Here is a 19263-nt window from a genome sequence, read left to right as displayed (position 1 = left end):
CATAAAGTTCTGAAAATAGCACAATGGTTTCATTAGTTCACTTCACTTTTCCTTATAAGTATCTACTTGTGCTTATTAATATTTTCATTACATACATTTATATTTGTATAACCTTAGCTTTAGAATATATTAATAAATATACTTATAATATAATACAATGCAATATAAATACATTTATATTTCTAAAACCATGGTTCTTCCGGATAAAAATTTACATGAAGAAAATAAGCATGCAAGCATACAAGAGAGAAATGTCTTGACAAAATGTCTCAGTATGCAATTTTACATCCTACGAGATTTTATTTAGTACGCTTAGTTTAATGGATTTATAAAAATCAATACACATCAAGGACAAGGTAACAATCAATCTGATTTACACCGAAAGTTTTAAAATATAAAAAAAACATGTTATATTACAGCACGTTGTCTGAATTTTAATCAGTTTGATTTTCCATCCCACATTTTATTAAACAGAATGTTCTGAGTTTGAATCATAGTAGTAGATCAAGTAATATAGATTTAACTCTAAAATAAGCTACTTCAGGAAACACCCTGATGTCAACTCAAAAAGGAAAGCACAGGGTTAAAAATCGCACTTTGCAAAAGAGCGCAAATAATACTAAAGGCTTCAAGATTATACCATCAGGTTTCAAAGGTAGAAGGATTTTTATTTTCCCTATTAAAAGTTTCCTGTGTTTTCCTGAATATCACTGCAGACAGGTTTAGGATACTCCTCTCCATCTAAGCATAGATACACAGGGAGTTTTTGGTACAGAGGAATAATACATAGAATGTTGTAAAATACAATTGTGTAAGTTTTCTCCCCCTGAACAGTTCCCCCAAAATATTTTGCAACAGCATGAACATCATCAAACAAGCAAACAAACAAATGGTTCCCCAGTGCTTACCAATGATGGGTCAATATAGCTGTGTGTTGTAGACCAGGCCTGTGGTGCAATTAAACTATATAGTGGAAATTGCTGTTGGGGTCCGTATACTGGAGGTAAGTATGCAAATGATGTTGTATAACGCTGTTGTGTGTAGATATTCATGTCCACAGGTCTGTATCCATTCTTTGGCAAAAATGAATTTATAGCTATTACTTTTGCTTTTATTCTTGCCTATAAATGATAAAAGATTGTATTCTTAGAAGATGCTTTTCAGAATTATACTAATTACAATTTCAAATTCCAAAATACATTTACCTTAATTGGTTTTCCTTGGAAAGTTTTCACATCTTCTCTAAGATATCTGTAAGCCTTTAAGAGAAAGATATACTTGTTTGAAATGGTGCAATTGAACTAATGGGAAAAAAGCACAAATACCTTTCTATATGAAGAAAAATGCCCATATATAATTCAGACTTACAAATAATATATTATATTTGGAAATGCATCAATTTTTTTGTGTTATTTTGATCTGGCAATTAACTGCATATTGTGGGAAAGCATCAGGTAGAGAAAACACTGGAAATCTTTGCAGTTATGGGAATTGAAAAATCCAGGCAAACTTGACAATCACAGAATAGGCATTTTAAATTTACCAAAGCCAACAGGAATAAGTTATATAACTCATTTTAATGGGACTTGAACCCAAGTGATACTATTGACATCTTATAGCATATGAGAAACTGATAGCTTCAGGGTCCTTTTCATCAGGCTTCCAAAATCTACCAAGACCATGCTAATAAGGGGGGGGGGGGGAGATAAATCATCTTGCTATGTTTACAATAGACTTACCTATTAACATTATGAATCCCTTCCCAACTAGATAACTTCCAATTATATGACAACCCTGCCTGTGGCTATTTGCTTATTTAACTATTTGCTCTGACTACCTTTAATTATTTGCCAACTACCAAATTAACTGTGGGAAATAATTAGTATATTTAATTATGGAATCCTTTACTTGCATAACAGAGTCAGCATTTTGTTCCAAACATGGGAGAATGGTCTGTTATGATCACTTAGTAGCTGTAGTCTTCTTTGGTTGTGTTCTCATCATAGTGCTTGAGCCATGATTAACTTGAATCATACAGTCTCTAACATAGATAATTCAACATAACATATGCACAAGGGCACACATACTTACCTGTTGTGCATCTGCTTCAGACTCAAATGTAATAAACCAGTTGTCATTATAGGCAAACTCACAGTTGATAAACTTAGGCAGGTTTTCACCTTTGAAGAGTGCTTGAACCTCCTAAAATAAATACATAAATGGGTGGATGGAATGATAGCTTGTCAGGGCTGAAGAGAAGAAGGGTTCATTAAGAATTATAACCATGACTAATTCAGCCCCAACTGAAGCCATATTAGCATTGAATATAAAGAGTATTCAAGAACAGGTCATGAAACTAATGCTCCAGGTATCCTCTCTCTTATTAGTGTTTTACTATATTTATAAATTTAAAAAATAAAACTAAAAACTCTGATGAAATAATATACTTACTTCAATTGGAGTGGATTCAGGTACTTCACGCAAAATTACAATGCAGCGATTTTGGTTTGGCCTGACTTTTTCACCTTTTTCATCTACTTGGACTAAAGGCAATGCTAAAAACAAACAAACAATGTTGTTGCAACTAGTTTGTATTTATTACCTTTAATACTCTATTAAAGTGGTTCTCAACCTTTTCTTCACCACAGACCCCTTTAAATACCTTTTGTGACCATAGCCATGGACCCCCAAAACTTAACTCAAGATTTAAATAACATCTGATGACATCAAGCCCCCCCCCCCCAGGGGTTCGCGGACCACAGGTTGAGAACCATTGCTCTGTTAACCTATAATAGAATTAGCTCAATTGTTATTAAAACAGGGGAATCAATTAAAAATATAATTTTCCCCTGCTATAACCGTTCCCAAACAAATTCAGAGCCTAAATCTATATTCAATCTAACTGAAACAAGACTGAGGAGTATGAAGGGACTTTGTTCTCCTATAAAATACAGACTGATCACCAATAAAAGGAAGAAAGTATATTAGAATGGATAAAAGGAGAAACCTTTTTTAGCTCCAATTTAAATTTGGAATTTCCAGAAAACCAAAAAGTAAAAATGAACAGGAAAGAACTCTACACTATTCAAAAGGACTGGTATTTGTGCAACAAAGATAAATGTTTATTTAGCAATGAACTAAGGTTATTCTTTATTTCCTATGGACAAGCAGAACTTTATTGGTTCTGATACATATTTCATACTATGGAAGCTCATATATTCTATGTTTAATGCATTTTGAGATCTCTGAGCAATAGTGTCTTTTATCTTATTCATAAATGTCTTATCTCTTGCCTCAGACTGAAATTCTCCTTTAAAACATTTTATAGGAGGTTCTTTTAAGATACTGTTATGAATGGAGCAACATGCTATTTTTATTTCTTTTGCCACTGAAAGTTTTATCTATTGACTATAGATTGGGAGCTCCTAGGCTCTGTGACACACTTGAGTTAAATGAGAGGATGTGGGATAAAGACACCTCTCTTCTGCCACCCTAACAACTACATCTAGAGGGCTTCTGGGAAAGGAAGATACTATACTTGAGTTTTCATACTATAGGCTCACCTGACCCTATACCATCAAACACACTCAATACCCAAGGTAGAAATTATCTTCTACCATGCTCTATCTATCATGTCTAAACTTTAAACAGCAACACACAGCTATTGTAATCCGATGCGGAAAAGAGGCTTTGGATGGGGCTGAGGAGACCTCCTAAAGAAGGTGTTTCTCCTGGGTTTCAACCATGCACTCTCAGAAAAATATGTGTTTCTTATTAAGAGGTGATGGCAGAACCATTTTAGAAAAGAAGTCATTTTATCCTTTTGCTGACTATTAAAGGCTTTCTAACTCCAACACAGATTTTCTTGAGAGTGCTAAGAAGTTCAAAGTAAGGCACTCAATGTACAGTGTGTTCAGGAAAACTGCCATTATTCAGGATATCTGTTTGCAAATTCATAATTCACAAGAAGAAGCCAGCAGGCACGTGTACATTCCTTAAGCCTGAGTCAGGTTAGTGAATATATATATAGGTAGTTCTTGACTTATAATCATTCATTTAGTGACTGTTCAAAGCACTGGAATAAATAACTTATGATCGATCCTCACACTTATGATGAGTGATCACATGACCAGAATCTGGTCAATGGCAATCAGCTTGGATTTGTGATGACTGCAGAATTCTGGGGTCACATGATCAATGTGATCTTCCCAGCCAGCTTCCAAAAAGCAAAGTTAATGGGAAGATGGAAAGGAAGGTCTCAAATTGCAATCATGTTATGTTTCATTTAATGGGTATGGTGATTTGTTTAATGATGTGACGCAAAGATCATAAATTCAGATGTGGTCACATGATAGCTCCCTTAACATCTGTACCACTTAACAACAAATTTTCCAGTCCCAATAAGTCAAGGATTGCCTGTATAAAAAGACTTATTTCTGTTTAAGATAAAAGAACTTAATATTCTATAAAACTCTCCTACAAAAAAAATGGTATTGTCATTTTAAGATACATTACTTCTTAAGGGAATAAAAATGAGTTTCAACCTTGTCCATCTCAACTAAGCTCTCTTATTCTAAAGAATGGTGCAAAATAATACATGATTTGCCATTACTTACATCGCAGCACTTCAACAATCAAATCCATATCTGTGCTCAACTTTTTGACGTGATCAAGATTAGCTACTGTTATTATTGGCACATACTGATCACTGTCCATCTGAGATATAAGATACATGTCACTGGCAAGATTTTCTCTATAGAAGGGGGAAAAAAAGAAAGAAAAAAACAGTATAAAATTAACTCTCCATGCAATTCCTAGCAGGGTGTTCGTTGCATTGCCCTTTAAAATTATTCCTAAATATTAAGATACAGTCATGTTTTCACTTTAAAACACTTCATTTCTTGCAAAATTACAGAATTACAGCCAAACTTGTTGTCCTTGCCTCTTAGATTGTTAAGTCCTGCTTTTCTTGAACCATCTGACACAGAAAGCCAAAAGTAGCCCATTTTCAGATGCTTTTAAAAATCAGTATCCAGGTAGACAGAAAAAAAAAACACTTGTGTGATATTACCAAACTTCTAGCCAGTCACGAAGGCAGCATGTGGATTACATTAGCGTCATTAAATTTAGTTTAAAGCTATAGCTTTATATTAAAGACTAACAGTAATCAGATCATGTGGTGAGTTTTGAAAAATTACTGCTATATAATTTACTCTATACAAGAGTTCCAAGTGTCTGGCACTTTACATTTAATGATAAGCAAAATAAGGTACCAATATTTTTAGTGCAGAGGACAGCATACAATTGACTTGCACCTATTCTCAACAATTAGTTCTTCTAAAGTACTGAAATAACAAACCTTCCTGTAATAGAGAGCCCGCGAAATACCTAGCAAATGACTGGCAGCTTGTATAATTGCATTTTATCTTTTGCGATTCAGTTGTGGAAATAAGATAATTAAACAATTAAGGAAAATAAAATCTTCACTATTGAGTTTTCATTCCTTCCCAATCCTTTCTGAATTTCAAGCTATAAAATTAGCATATAAATATATCCCAGCCCGATCATGAATTTCTATGCAGTCCAGAGACTAACATATTGGTTATGGCACTCATAATTAATTATATTGCCTATTCCACCCTAATTAACATTTAATCTGTCCTCTTATTAGCAATAACATGAGGCTTGACTATATTATATCCATTATATACTTACCTTGATAAGCAGAACTCCAGTGTTTTTTTAAGCACTTCACGTAAATCTTCTTGACCTTCTGGCCGAAGATGTTCTTTACTTCCTAAAATGGAAAACAAGAAACAAAGAAAAAAATGGTATATAATTCTTCATAAAAGTAGCAAGTGATCAGCCTATATCAGGATTTTTCAATCTTGGCAATTTTAACATGGGTGGACTTCAACTCCCAGAATTCCCCAGTACATAATGGCTGGAATTCTGGGGCATGAAGTTCACCCATCTTAAATTGCTATGGTTGAAAAATACTGGCCTAGACAGTCTACCATTATGGCATGTGGTGTTCACATTACATGGTCAAATCCATACAGGTTTTTTTTAAATCAGTATAGAAATTGTTTACCACTTTTCTTCTTTTTAAACTTCCTACTCAGACTCACCAGGAAATTCCTATCTAAGCATTAACCAGATTTAAACTGGTTCAGGTTTTTGAGATAAGCTAAGACCTCTGATTCTCAGCAGATGAAATCAATGGTGTTAAACTAATATTTAGAAGGGTAAATATTAGATAAAAGAGAAATTACCTAAATTGAACAGTCAATAACAAAAATATATTTAAGATTTAATACACAATTTATTCATGATTTATTTCCAAATTAACAAGCTGTAAGAAATCATTTACAAATAAAAAATAAGTAACTTTTTGGGTTAAGGTTGGTGTTATGTATCTGAAAACAATTAAGGGCCTCCAATACTCAGCTATCACTGTTTTGGATCTTTTAATACACAGTATATATAACATTATATATTAATTTTGTGAACTCTAAAGCTTCATCCTTCTGTTATGTATTCAAGATGGACAGTGATTAATATTTATATGTTACTAATATGTAAGGGTGTAGGTCTATACATATGTTGTATATAGTATGTTTGTATGTGTATTATGTATGTATATATTGTGCCCACAGTAAAAAATGACAATAAAGGTTATCTGTCTGTCTGTCTGTCTGTCTGTCTGTCTGTCTATCTATCTATCTATTTATCTATCTATCTATCTATCTATCTATCTATCTATCTATCTATCTATCTATCTATCTATCTATCTATCTATCTAACATAGTAACAGCATCTGAAATTTGACTGTTTGACATGATTGAAAAAAGTATTTATTTGCTTTAACTATTTCTAGTGATTAAGGAAAACATTACAATTTTAAAACAACATAGCTAGTATTGTGCATATTATTTGACACTACGGGTGGCTCTCGACTTATGACTGGCCACTGAGTGATCATTTGAAGTTACGATGGACCTCTTCAGATATATTTATGACCCAGTTCCTAAGTTTTGACAGATGCAAAAAAAGGTTCTATTATCAAGTTGGTCATGTAGGTGGTCTGTTTTGCAACTGATACGACTTACGGGCTTATACTTAATTTAATAATAATAATAATAATAATAATAATAATAATAATAATAATAATAATAATAATAATAATAATAGTCAAGAAAAAGATTAGAGGTGAATACATCAAGAGAGTGAAGAAGATCTTAAAGTCCAAACTCAATGGAGGAAATACCATAAGGGCAATCAACACCTGGGCAATCCCAGTCATTAGGTACACAGCTGGAATAGTGGACTGGACTCAAGCAGAACTAAAGGCAATGGATAGGCAGACCAGAAAAATAATGACAATGAATCATGCCCTTCATCCACGAAGTGACATTGATAGACTTTATCTACCAAGGCAAATAGGTGGGCGTGGAATGCTACAAGTACATCAGATGGTTGAAGAAGAAAAAATGGCTTTGGAAGAATATCTGAAGAACAATGATGAAGATGCCCTGAAATTAGTATATCAGGAAGGCTTACTAACTACTGGAGAGACCAAACTGGCCTACAAGAAAGATCAAATGAAGAACAGAATAGAGGCATGGGAAGACAAAGCACTACATGGCCAATACATGAAAAAAATAGCTGGGAAAGCAGATAATAATAAAACCTGGCAATGGCTAAGAGCAGGAAAATTGAAGAAAGAGACCGAGGGACTAATTCTGTCTGCACAAGACCAAGCCTTAAGGACAAATGCATACAAAGTCAAAATTGAGAAGACAGCAACAGACAGTAAGTGCCGCCTATGCAAAGAAGCTGAAGAAACAGTGAACCACTTGGTAAGCTGTTGCAAGAAGATTGCACAGACTGACTACAAGCAGCGGCATGACAAAGTAGCAACAATGGTGCATTGGAAGATCTGCATAAAATATCATTTGCCTGTAAGCAAAAACTGGTGGGATCATAAAATAGAGAAAGTCATAGAAAATGATAAAATTAAACTGCTCTGGACTTCAGAATTCAAACAGACAAGCACCTGCAACATAACACCCCAGACTTAACAATTGTCGATAAGAAAGACAAAAAAGTCTGGATAGTGGACGTGGCAGTGCCTGGAGACAGCAGAATAGAAGAGAAAGAACTGGAGAAGATAACAAAATACAAAGACCTACAAAGAGAAATAGAAAGATTGTGGCAAAAGCTAGCAAGGGTAGTACCAATAGTAATAGGCTCTTTGGGTGCAATCCCAAAACAACTGGAGCACCACTTGAATACTATTGGCATTGACAAATTTGCTTAGTCAATTGCAATAGGCGGCCTTACTAGGAACTGCTTCCATCCTGCGACGATACCTGTAATACCATCAAACATCCACATCTGCCTATCCCAGGTCCTGGGTAAGAACTCGATAGGTAGACAAAATGCCAAATCCAGTCTGAACATCTGGCTGATTGTGCAATGATCCATAATAATAATAGTAATAATAATAAAAAGTTGGAAGGGACCTTGGAGGTCATCTAGTCCAACCCCCTGCTCAGGCAGGAACCGTACACCATTTCAGACAAATGGCTGTCCAGTCTCTTCTTAAAAACTTCCAGTGTTGGAGCACTGGTTAATTGTTCTAACTGTCAGGAAGTTTCTCCTTAGTTCTAAGTTGCTTCTCTCCTTGATCAGTTTCCATCTGTTGCTTCTCGTCTTGCCTTCAGGCGCCTTGGAGAATAGCTTGATTCCCTCTTCTTTGTGGCAGCCCCTGAGATATTGGAACACTGCTATCATGTCCCCCCTCGTCCTTCTCGTCGTTAATCTAGACATACCCCAATTCCAGCAACTGTTCCTTATATGCTTTAGCCTCCAGTCCCCTAATCATCTTTGTTGCTCTTCTCTGTACTCTTTCTAGAATCTCAGCATCTTTTTTACATCGTGGTGACCAAAACTGGATGCAGTATTCCAAGTGTGGAGCTGCAGCTTACAGAATAACAAAGCCTTTAGTGGAGCAAATGCTTATGGCATGAGAACTCAAACTACAAGCATTTTGTGGCTATTACTCACTGTAAGATCTTTTATTTACATTCCTTTTATACAGACCTCCAGTTTATGCAAAGTCATTGGGCACGTTTATTTATTCACATTTCCCAGCTTCTCCATGTGGAAATAAATATACATATGGTTCAAACCAAGCTAAAGCAGTAATTCTGCCAATTCAGTAGGCCTCAATGATGAGGAAGAACTTGATTTTTTACTACACCAAGGGAATGTCAGAGCTAGGCACACTTCCAGTTAACTACATTTCATGGTTTGTGAACAAATCAGAAATTCAAAAATAACCCCATCAAATGAAAATGATAAGAGTGGTAAGAACACCACTCTTCCAAAATAGGTTAAGAACAAATGGTATATAAGCATCCAGAAATGCCAGGTGCAAGGACCAGAATAATTCTGAGAATGGGTCAAACAGGTTTCTTTATTGTTGAGAAATAACAGATACAGACTTAAGAATTTGACTTCAAATATTTCCTCCCCCCAAATGGATTCTAAACTGGTATGTCTTTTAAAGACCCCCCCCCAATCAGGACCTTCTCTCCTTCAGGCAATGGTTCCATCATACAAAAAATATTTTCCAACTATTGTCTAACAGAGTTAAAATGAGAACATAAGCTACATTTGTTCAATGGTTACAATAAAGTTGTGTTTATGATTTTTGTCCTCATCTTTACTGTGTCTAAAGCAGTGGTTCTCAACCTTTTTAATGCCGCGACCCCCAACCGGTCGTAAGTCGGGGACTAAACCGGTCGTAAGTCGAGGACTTTCCCTGCCCGGGAGCACCACGCATGCATGGTGCCATCCCCTGCGCCAGCCGAGGCGTAGCTGGCAAGCAGCAGAGACGGAGCAGGCCGACCACCGGCTGGGCCACCAGCTGGCCCGGCCCAAGGGAGGTAAGGTACCCGCTGGAAAAGGGGAAAAAAATGGCGGACAGCCTTGCTTGGCGACCCCCGTGAAATGGTCGAACGACCCCAAATGGGGTTGCGACCCATAGGTTGAGAACCGCTGGTCTAAAGAGAGGCCAGAAAATATGTAAATGTTGGTAGAGGAGTGAGAATGTACCAATGTCTTACATAATCTTTTTTTCCTATGACCATCCAATGCAAAACATTCAATTTAAAGAAACTCTGCATGATATGTATTTATTAAATTTATATGCTACTCATCTCCCTCTCCAAAGTGACTCTGAGTGGTTATGTAGAGGAGAGGGGAGAGGGAATGCTTTCCAGAGGAATAAGATAAGAGACAGCAAATTTTAGATAGTTTGGTTGGGAAGGAGGAGGTCGGGACAGTTCCTCCTTAAAGTATCCTCAAAATATATCTTAAGGATGCAAGTAGTTTCCTTTAGTTTGGCAAGATTTCTATCTGTGGATGAGAAACAATAAAGGAAACTGCTTAGAAAAAACTCTGGATTTTTCTTGGTGTTTGGGCCATGACAAGATCACCCTGTTCCATTTTTCTTGGAACTGAATTTTTGAAGTGCATAAGCCTGTTGAAGGTATGAATTCACTGTATAACTGAAATTAATAGTGTAACACAATATATAGATCCATAAACTTCATTCATATTTATCATCAGAAATCCAAATCCCCAACATTGTCTATAAGGCAAAATCTTTCTACCTGATTTGATTCTGTGTGGCTCTGTGTTAAGCTGAAGGGGGTGTGGAATGTTACATTTTTAAAATATTATAGTTGTGCACTCAGCTTGATATTGCAATGGAAGATGACAGGAAGCAAATTGTATGTAAGCAGGACAAATCTAACAAGACAAGCAACAATTCCAATTAGATGACTCGCACATATATGGGTTTGCTGATAAAATTATTACTCTGCATTTCCTATTTCATACTGTGTTACGGATTTAATAGTCACAGCTGTTGTTCATATAGGCACATCTGTAACAATGCCTACAGTTCAGTCCTGCTCAGGTATGTTTCTTCAGTAGCTAGAATGTGCAAATTTCCTGAAGATCATTCTATAAACCAGAAAACTAAACAGCTTTAAGAATGAGCAAGGACCTTTTCCATACCTGTCTCAGTATTTTCATGTACAGTTTCGTACTCTGCATGATCTAGAGCCAAAGGGTTCATATCTGTTTGATTTGATAATGGAACAGATAGTGATGGTTCTTGATGTTTTGTTAACGATTCATTCTGGTGTTTTTTGTCACCATCACCATTAGCCTCTAATGCTGTGGAGAAAACTATAAGAGTCACAAAAATATACTTCATTTGCTGTGACTTAGACATCAAAGGTTTCATACTCTGACTAACTGCTGTTATTTGCTATAATTACTGTAAGTTTCTCTCAATGAAACCTGCAAGAAATATGCAATGATTTGTTACTTGTGTATGTACGACTGCTGCTGGCAAACAACTTTTCTTCTTTCCTCAAGCTAAGCCATTACTTGGTGCCTCTAATATGTTGTAAGGGTGGGATTAATTAATTTTTAAGTAATTATTTTTTAAACTGAACAACTAGGACAGAGTATGTACAAGCATATCCTTTGGGTTAGGGCATGGGGATGTGTGGGAAGGGAAAGCAAGAGGTTAGCTAAGAGGAGCATACTGGTTAGCAAATGTTGGTTTCATTGTAATTGTAATAAAAACAGAGAAGAATGTGGGACTGGGAGGAGGTATGAGGTACCTTGTTAACTGAAGAAAGGAAAACTATTTGTATAAGTAAAGCATTATATAAATAGAAATAGTTAGTTTTAGTATTAGTAATAATGCGGTATTTCAAAACAGATTTCTTGTACCTTCTTTACAGGAATCTGGTGGGTGATCTGTTATTTCTTCCCAGGGTTTGTTCACACCCCCTTCAGTACCACTTGCTTCCACGTGTACCATGTGATTCCCCCACACTTTTGCATTAGGATTTAATTCTGAAACCTTGGCTGGCTCCTGTAATACATAATGCATACTCAGAACAGCTGTGTTCATTAACTGCATAGATACACATATACAGATATACACACAGCATTTGTCTCATTAAAAATAAATTATTGTAAGTTGCCTATATAAAAGAACTACACAATATGAGTTGAAAATATATTTTTTTTAAAAAAAGAGACTTCCTATAAAGACCTTGAATGTTTAGCTGAATTCACTTTGCTTCTTAAGTCTAAATCATAAGCACCTCATGTTTATATTTCTTTATTATGAAAAACACTATTTATATTCGCTAACTTAAATTTATTCCTATTTGTTCCAATGTAAAGGGATGGATTTCCACCAATGTTCACTTTAACCTCTTTGCACAACTTATTCCCATAACACGCTCTGTATCCTTACAGTTCCCATGAACAAGCTTTGGAAGAACAAGAATACTAACATTCTTATCTATGACAAAAAAGTAGATCTAAGTCATTGAGAACATTGTCAGATTAGTGTCAATATTTTCATCAACTCATAATAAAGACAACAGAGGACAAGGAGCCATATAAAATGCATAATCAATAGAAAAATAAAAAGCAATACTATATTCTTATAGTAAACCTCTAAAGTTAAAGCCATTGACATATAGAGATACAGATCATTGCTATTTTAGAGCCACTTAACCAGTGAAAACAGAGGAGAGTTTTGAACTTAAATTTGAATACATTGTATTATGTTTTTAATGTGTTTAATATGTAAGCCCAACCATTAGGTTGCATAACTATGGTTAACACCTCAGGACAATGTTTGAATCACATAATCCTAAGTGGTTATGTAGTTTGTAAGTCCAAGTCTAGCCAATGATAATTAAATCAATAAATTATAATATGCATGGTTAAAGGCCTTAAGTAAAATTTACACTAGAACTATTGAGATGCTTTAGGTTTATAGTTCTCCATGTTAATATATTATCTTACAACTTAACTAGTTATAGCAATTCATAATAAAAAGGCTATTTAAATGTTTACATTATAAACGGTCCTTTTAATTAAATAATTCCCTTAAGAAATTAGTTTTAATTGCACTAGCTGTAAAAGAGATATGCCTGAGAACATTTTTAAAAGGAATAATACACTGAATTTAAATCATTAAGTATTACATCTCCTTGCCAAATAAAGACAAAAGGATGCATAAGACACATGTAGCATAATATTTTATGAAGATAAATGGTTAGCTCTGCCAACAATACTACAAAATTCAGTCCCTCAGAGTTAGTAGTAAGGAAGTCAGTGCCTGATCATTTTTAAACAATAGCAATATTCAATTGTCATATTAAAACATGTTTGGTTACAAATCCAATTGAGACAATATTTATGCGTTCTTGATTGATATTCCTGCATCTGGATCTCAGTCATGAAAAATGAATCTTGAGAGTACATTAATATTGTTAACAAAAAACTCATATCTTTTTTAAAAGGAAGAAAAACCCATGTGTTTTGCAACAGGTTGTCCAATAAACTGAGAATTTTCTCACTGTTCTTGTATTTCAACAAGGTGGCTAGGTGCTACTTCTAAACACTGTACTAACTTTGACATTTGAGATCATATACACCACACTTTTCCGTATATTTTGCAGAATTATGTAATACATAATGTTATTCTGTCAAGCTACACTAATTTAAATTGTATTTCTCAAACTATCTCAGTTATAATCTCATTTCCTGTCCAATGGTGGGGGAGGAGTAATATTCCTGGCTTAAGCCTCGGGAAAAGATTAGAAAACTTTACAACAGTGAATTGATTCTACAAAACAAGAGAAGAGTTTGATCTTGCAATAGGGCCAATTGCAACCTCCTATGTTCTCACAGAATGGGACAGGCCGTGAAGAAACTGCAACATTAAAGGAACTCAAGAACATTTTGGCAGGAAAGCATTAGTAATGTACATTAAGCAAATAGGCACCTCTAGATCCAAGCCACAGGATCTTTAGGTAACCCTTTGTCAAATTAAAATCTTCAAGTTAAGTTTCAAATCATGTACAGGTAGTCCTCGACTTACAATCACTATGGAGCCCAAAATTTCTGTTGTGAAGTGAGACATTTGTTAAGTGGCTTTTGTCCCATTTTATGACCTTTCTTGCCACAGTTAAGTGAATCACCACAGGTGTTAAGTTAGTAACATGGTTGTTAAGTGAATTTGGCTTCCCCATTGACTTTGTTTTGTCAGAAGTTTACAAAAGGTGATCACATAAACCCAGGACACTGCAATTGTCATAAATATGAATCAGTTACCAAGCATCTAAATTTTGATTACATGACTGTGCGGAAGCTGCAATGGTCGTAAATATAACTTTTTTCAGTGCCATTGTAACTTTGAACAGTCACTAACTATTTTAAGTCGAGGACTATTTGTACTGAGTTTTCTAAGAAAGTTCATGAATGAAATTACAATAACTTACACATTCTTCATCTCTCTCTTGCCATCCCCAAATAGCACTCTTTTCTTTCATTAACAAATGATAAGGATATTTTCCTATATGAAAAGGAGAAACTCTCAGATCTCCAGCTTGATTTTGCACTGTGCCAGCTGACAGGCATGCATTTTCAGCTTTGTTAAAAGAATCGATCCACAGGTAGCTCATACATTCCTGACCATATGTAAAATCAGTGGCTGAAAACAAACTATTTATTTCAGTAGACTGACAAATTGGGGATGCAGCATCATCTTGTGAATCTCTTAGATATAGTTTTTGCATATTATCAGGGTCCTTTAATATATCTTCCATCAGCTCAAAAACGTTGTTTGCACTGTCCTGTTCAGATTCTCGTTCGTTATCAGGGAAAAGAGGTATTTCATAGGAAGGAATAGCCGCATACTTATCTTCTTGCCTGGGGTCAATAAAACTCACACCTGCATCTTCATAAGTTTCTAAACCACAGCTCACATTGCCTGTAGGGCTTGCTTTAGAAGAGCTTTCTATCTTGGTTTTTAATTCATCATCATGGTTATCTTTAAAAACAGAGTTCTCTGTTTTTTCTTGTAATAAATTTTCATAATGAACAGAAAATCTAGAAATCAAGTGATCATGTGGGCATATAGTCATCGTTTTACTTTGTTCAAGTGAAGAGCTATTTTTATAAATGTCTGAACTTTTTTCATTTAAATTACTAGGTGTTTCTTTGCATTCTGTTGCTAGTAAATCTGATGCAGGCAACCTCTTGGTTTCACACTGGCTCTTAGATATGTAAGTCTGCAGATTTCTAGAAGCTTTCAGATCTGCAAGCATTTCTTGTCCTTCTGGAGGTACACTATGCGTCTCTGGTGAATTATTACTGGTATTTAATATGCAACTAAAACTAATATTGGAACCATCAGAATCTTCAGATTCCACTTCATTAAACAGTGTCTCATGGGTTCCATTTATAAGGTTTTTTGCAGAAAATTCTTCAGGCCTATAGAATATATATTTGCTCCATGCCTTTGACTGTTTCCTGTCCAAATCCAACTCATTTGACTTAGAACATGCCAAAGAGATGGAGCAATAACTGTCTTTATTAAGTGCATGGGAATATTCATATGTTTTACTGCTGCTTTTTAAGAAATCTTGCTGGGTTTGATCTTGCAAGCAATTTTCTTTTTCAATGTTCTTACCTTCAACATTTATGTTGAATAGGTCTGAAAAAGTGGTAGTCGCCTTGTTCTCCAGCAGACCTCTTTTCAAACCACAGTTTTCTGAAGGTATGCTATTTATTTGAGATTGGAGTTGCTGACCAGTTCTTACAGAGTTGCAATCTTCATTACTGCTAAACTCTGGTACATGAGTTTGTTCTGCTCCAGAAACTAAATCATTTGATGCTGAAAGCATAACAATAGCATTTTTAATCAGGTTTTCAGGACTGCATGAAGCTTCTTGATGGGAAACTATTTCATATTTCAAAAGATTCTGTAGATTATTGTGTTCAGAAATATCTGATATTTCCTTATCACTGCAATCAGAAATTGTCTGAAATTCATTCACATTCCTGAAACACTTTTGTTTGTTTTCAGATTTTTGCCTATTTCCTTGCCTTACAGTTTCTATATTAATTTGTCTTACAAAAACTGAATCAATGGTTGCATTACTACATTCTGATGGAAGCAGTGGCTTCGATAACAAACATTTACAATATTCTCCATCAATGGTTTGATTTTCATTATGTTCAAAATTCAGTTTAATATCACTGCTATTGCCATCATCAGGGCTGGAATGGCATGTACACACTAACTTACTTAATTGCAAAGAATTCACGTCTATGCCTTTCTCCACAGGTATTGAATAATTGTGTTCACAACCTGATTCATTCAAAATGATTCTACTATTAAGCATATCCATTTCCCAAGTTCTATTTTGAGGACTTTCTTCAACACGTGCTTGTGCCTCTATACCACATGTTGCTATGCTTTCAGTATTTAATCTATAACCCTCGCTCACCAAGCCAAGGGGAGGATCTTTTTTCTTTTCACTTTCTCGCACCATATTATTGTTCATCAGATTAGCATCTTTCAGAATTCTGATATTAACTGGCACACGCTCTGCTTCCTGAACGAAGAATTCTTTCTTCTCTTCTACAGGACATGTTAAATTGCAGCCTTCCTGAATAGCTGATGGTTGTACAATTGTAATAGACTCTTCATCAGTGATTGTTTGCCTTTCTTCATTTCTCATATCATCGTCAATTATACAAATACTATAGAATTCATCTTTGGCTTTCTTGTGGGGTCTATCTATGTCAAAACATACAGAGGTCAAAGCTGCTATTTCCTTATCCATTCTACTTAAAACTGCATCATTATCTTCAACAGTCTTTATTTCAGCTTGTGCCATGTAACTGTTGTCCATCATACTATATGTATTTAGAGCTTTTGGAAACAAACTTCCTTTGTTTAAAGCCATTGGTGCACACAAAACAGAAGTATTTTCAAATGAATGCCATTGCTTTTCAGAGAGAATCAATTCACTTTCACTATTACTATTAATATGATGGCTGCTTACATTATTCACAAACTGATTGTTAGGACTGCTTTTTTCTGTTAGCTTTTTATCATTAATCCCATCTGTTAATAAGGTTTCTGATAAAGGATGATACTTATTAAATTGCCTACTGGAAATGTTCCCAGCAAACACCACCCGATGGACTGAAGGATGCTTAATTGATTCTATGCAGCAGTCATTATAAATGGTAGGTTCTAGACAACCTTCTTCCTGGCTTATGTGCAATCCCGTTTTTTCCTTAGCCTCTAAAACCGAAGTTAAAGTTTTACTTATCCTATTTTCAGAGGTTTCCTCTTCTATACTTTTCTGCAGCAGGCTCATTTTCTCACTATGGCTGTTATTTGGCTCCTTAGTGAAACAGCAGCCCATTTTAAGTTCTCCTTTGCAAGTCCCAGAGCTGTAAGCTCTTTGCTGCATATAACCACTTCGCTTTAAAACTGCTGGAGAGACAAGCCAACACCCAGATGCCAAAAATAGTACTGTTTAAACAGTGCAGGGGGCTCATGTGCTATTGCCACTCAACATTAAGGTCAGTTTCTGAGAAATGCCTCAGTATATTATACATACAAGGCGTTTTGCACTGAGAAATTTACCCCGTAAGTATTTGGGGGGCTTGTACTGTATTCTATGAGAGGAAGGAGTAAGTTAGGAACTTCAGTAGTTTCTCCTTACAAAAATGTTGTCAAAAAGCCAGAGAATGCTTGCTGAATTCTGAAGCCACTGATATATATTGTATATACACATAACTTTAATACAATATGGAATTAACTTAAGAGCAAAGTAACATTCAATTCAATGTATTTTGTTGGGAGGGGGGAAGAAATCCAATTTTCCGCACAACACATGTGGCCTACAAATTAAGAGCAAGAAATCATAACAAATTCTTAAATAAAACTCCACCATTACTATAGCCTTAAAAAGGAAAAATTAAAAAAGAAAAAAACATCTTCAAGCCAAAAATATCTTTTTTTTTGACTCACTTCAAAAACTTTAACAGCTTTTATTTAAAACAGAAATGGATAAGGCATACAAATATTTTAAAGCTTAAAGAAAGTGAAATGTTCTGGAGTTTTTCCACAAATCTGTGAAAAAAATTTGTTCCATTCTGTGTGTTTCCCAAAGGGAACAATATGAACTTAAAATAAGTTCTTGCTCCATTGTTTTTCTAAGAAATGAACTTTCTACTACCCAAACTAAAAAATGGCCAAGGTACTTTTATTTTAAAAAATAAACTAAAGTTATCCTGAACATTGTTTATTTTCCTATGTTGGAACATTAAAATATTCAAGTTTGTTTGGGCAAGTAGATTCCAAAGAGAATCGCTTTGGACAGCAAGATGGGTAGCATATAAATTTAATAAACAAAAAATAAACAAAACATGAAATATTCCTATATTTTGAATCAATTGATCTGTTTTGAGTTCTGAAACAATTGTTAAAACTTGCATAAGCCCTTACACCTGGACAGTGTCTGTATTGGTTATATATAATAATACAATTCAATTAATTACCTTAAATAGACAAATAAACAATGTCCATCAATTCAGAAGCCCAAAAAATGATTCAAGGTATATTTATGAAATTTAAGTCTACTGAAATCAGTATGAAAATCTAATCATAATTTTAAATCCTCTTTAATTTCTGTGGCAGTGAAATGCAATATTTGTACCAGTACACTGATATGAAAATTATGCTTTTCATTGTTAACAGCAATTTAGATAACCTCTGATATGGCTTCAGTATCAATTTAGATGCCTGTGGGATAATTCAAGTTGATTCCAAAAATTTTCAAAATGGATGAAGGAAGCAAGATTCAAATTAAAGAGATGCCTTAGAGAAATGTAATTGATACCCTATTCCTGTTGTTTGATTAAAATACACATTTTATTACAACATTATTTAAATAAAGGCTAAAAGGTTCATCACAGTAATTTTGCCCACATGGATGTTCTTTTTTCATTGGGATTTGGTAAAAAGAATTATATTGTGTAAGCAATTTTAACAATCTCATTGTACAGGGAAATTAACTTTGGAGTCCTGCCTTTACAAAATCTCATTCAATATCTCCTTCCCTTGTTGATATTTGATGAATGAACTGCCTATCTTCTCTGCTACTAATTTAAACACGAAAAAGAAATCTTAAAGTCCAATGAATGATAGTAATAGATACTTATATTAAATACATGCAATATTGTAAAAAATCCCATTTTCATTTTTATATGTCATTTTGTAGAAACTAACTTTCCCAGAAGAAGCAATGAACTATTTCTTAGTAGAGAATCATACTTTGA

General features: G+C 34.8%; 1 protein-coding gene across 11 annotated transcripts in view; it reads right to left on the bottom strand.

Moving 5' to 3' along the window:
- Positions 1-19263, bottom strand: part of LARP4B (La ribonucleoprotein 4B) — a 52057-nt gene that overhangs the window by 12917 nt on the left and 19877 nt on the right. For 3 of the 11 annotated variants that reach the window (XM_039352492.1, XM_039352493.1, XM_039352497.1), the window contains exons 1-11: positions 17243-17405; positions 15593-15796; positions 14400-14473; positions 11824-11968; positions 11095-11256; positions 5716-5797; positions 4617-4753; positions 2452-2555; positions 2092-2202; positions 1206-1259; positions 909-1121 (exon numbers count right to left, since the gene is read on the bottom strand). In XM_039352492.1, coding sequence (XP_039208426.1) covers positions 909-1121; positions 1206-1259; positions 2092-2202; positions 2452-2555; positions 4617-4753; positions 5716-5797; positions 11095-11256; positions 11824-11968; positions 14400-14473; positions 15593-15796; positions 17243-17390 — 1434 coding nt within the window. In that variant the 5' untranslated portion in view covers positions 17391-17405. Of the gene's footprint in view, positions 1-908; positions 1122-1205; positions 1260-2091; positions 2203-2451; positions 2556-4616; positions 4754-5715; positions 5798-11094; positions 11257-11823; positions 11969-14399; positions 14474-15592; positions 15797-16412; positions 17406-19263 lie in introns of those variants that run through there. The other 8 variants (XM_039352504.1, XM_039352498.1, XM_039352499.1 and 5 more) reach the window with 6 other exon arrangements.

This window comes from Crotalus tigris, unplaced genomic scaffold (assembly GCF_016545835.1).
Source record: "Crotalus tigris isolate CLP2741 ecotype Arizona unplaced genomic scaffold, ASM1654583v1 scf7180000018435.730608, whole genome shotgun sequence".
In the NCBI taxonomy this organism is placed as follows: domain Eukaryota; kingdom Metazoa; phylum Chordata; class Lepidosauria; order Squamata; family Viperidae; genus Crotalus; species Crotalus tigris.
Note: the sequence above shows the minus strand (reverse complement) of the source record. Positions and strands in the feature narration are given on the sequence as shown.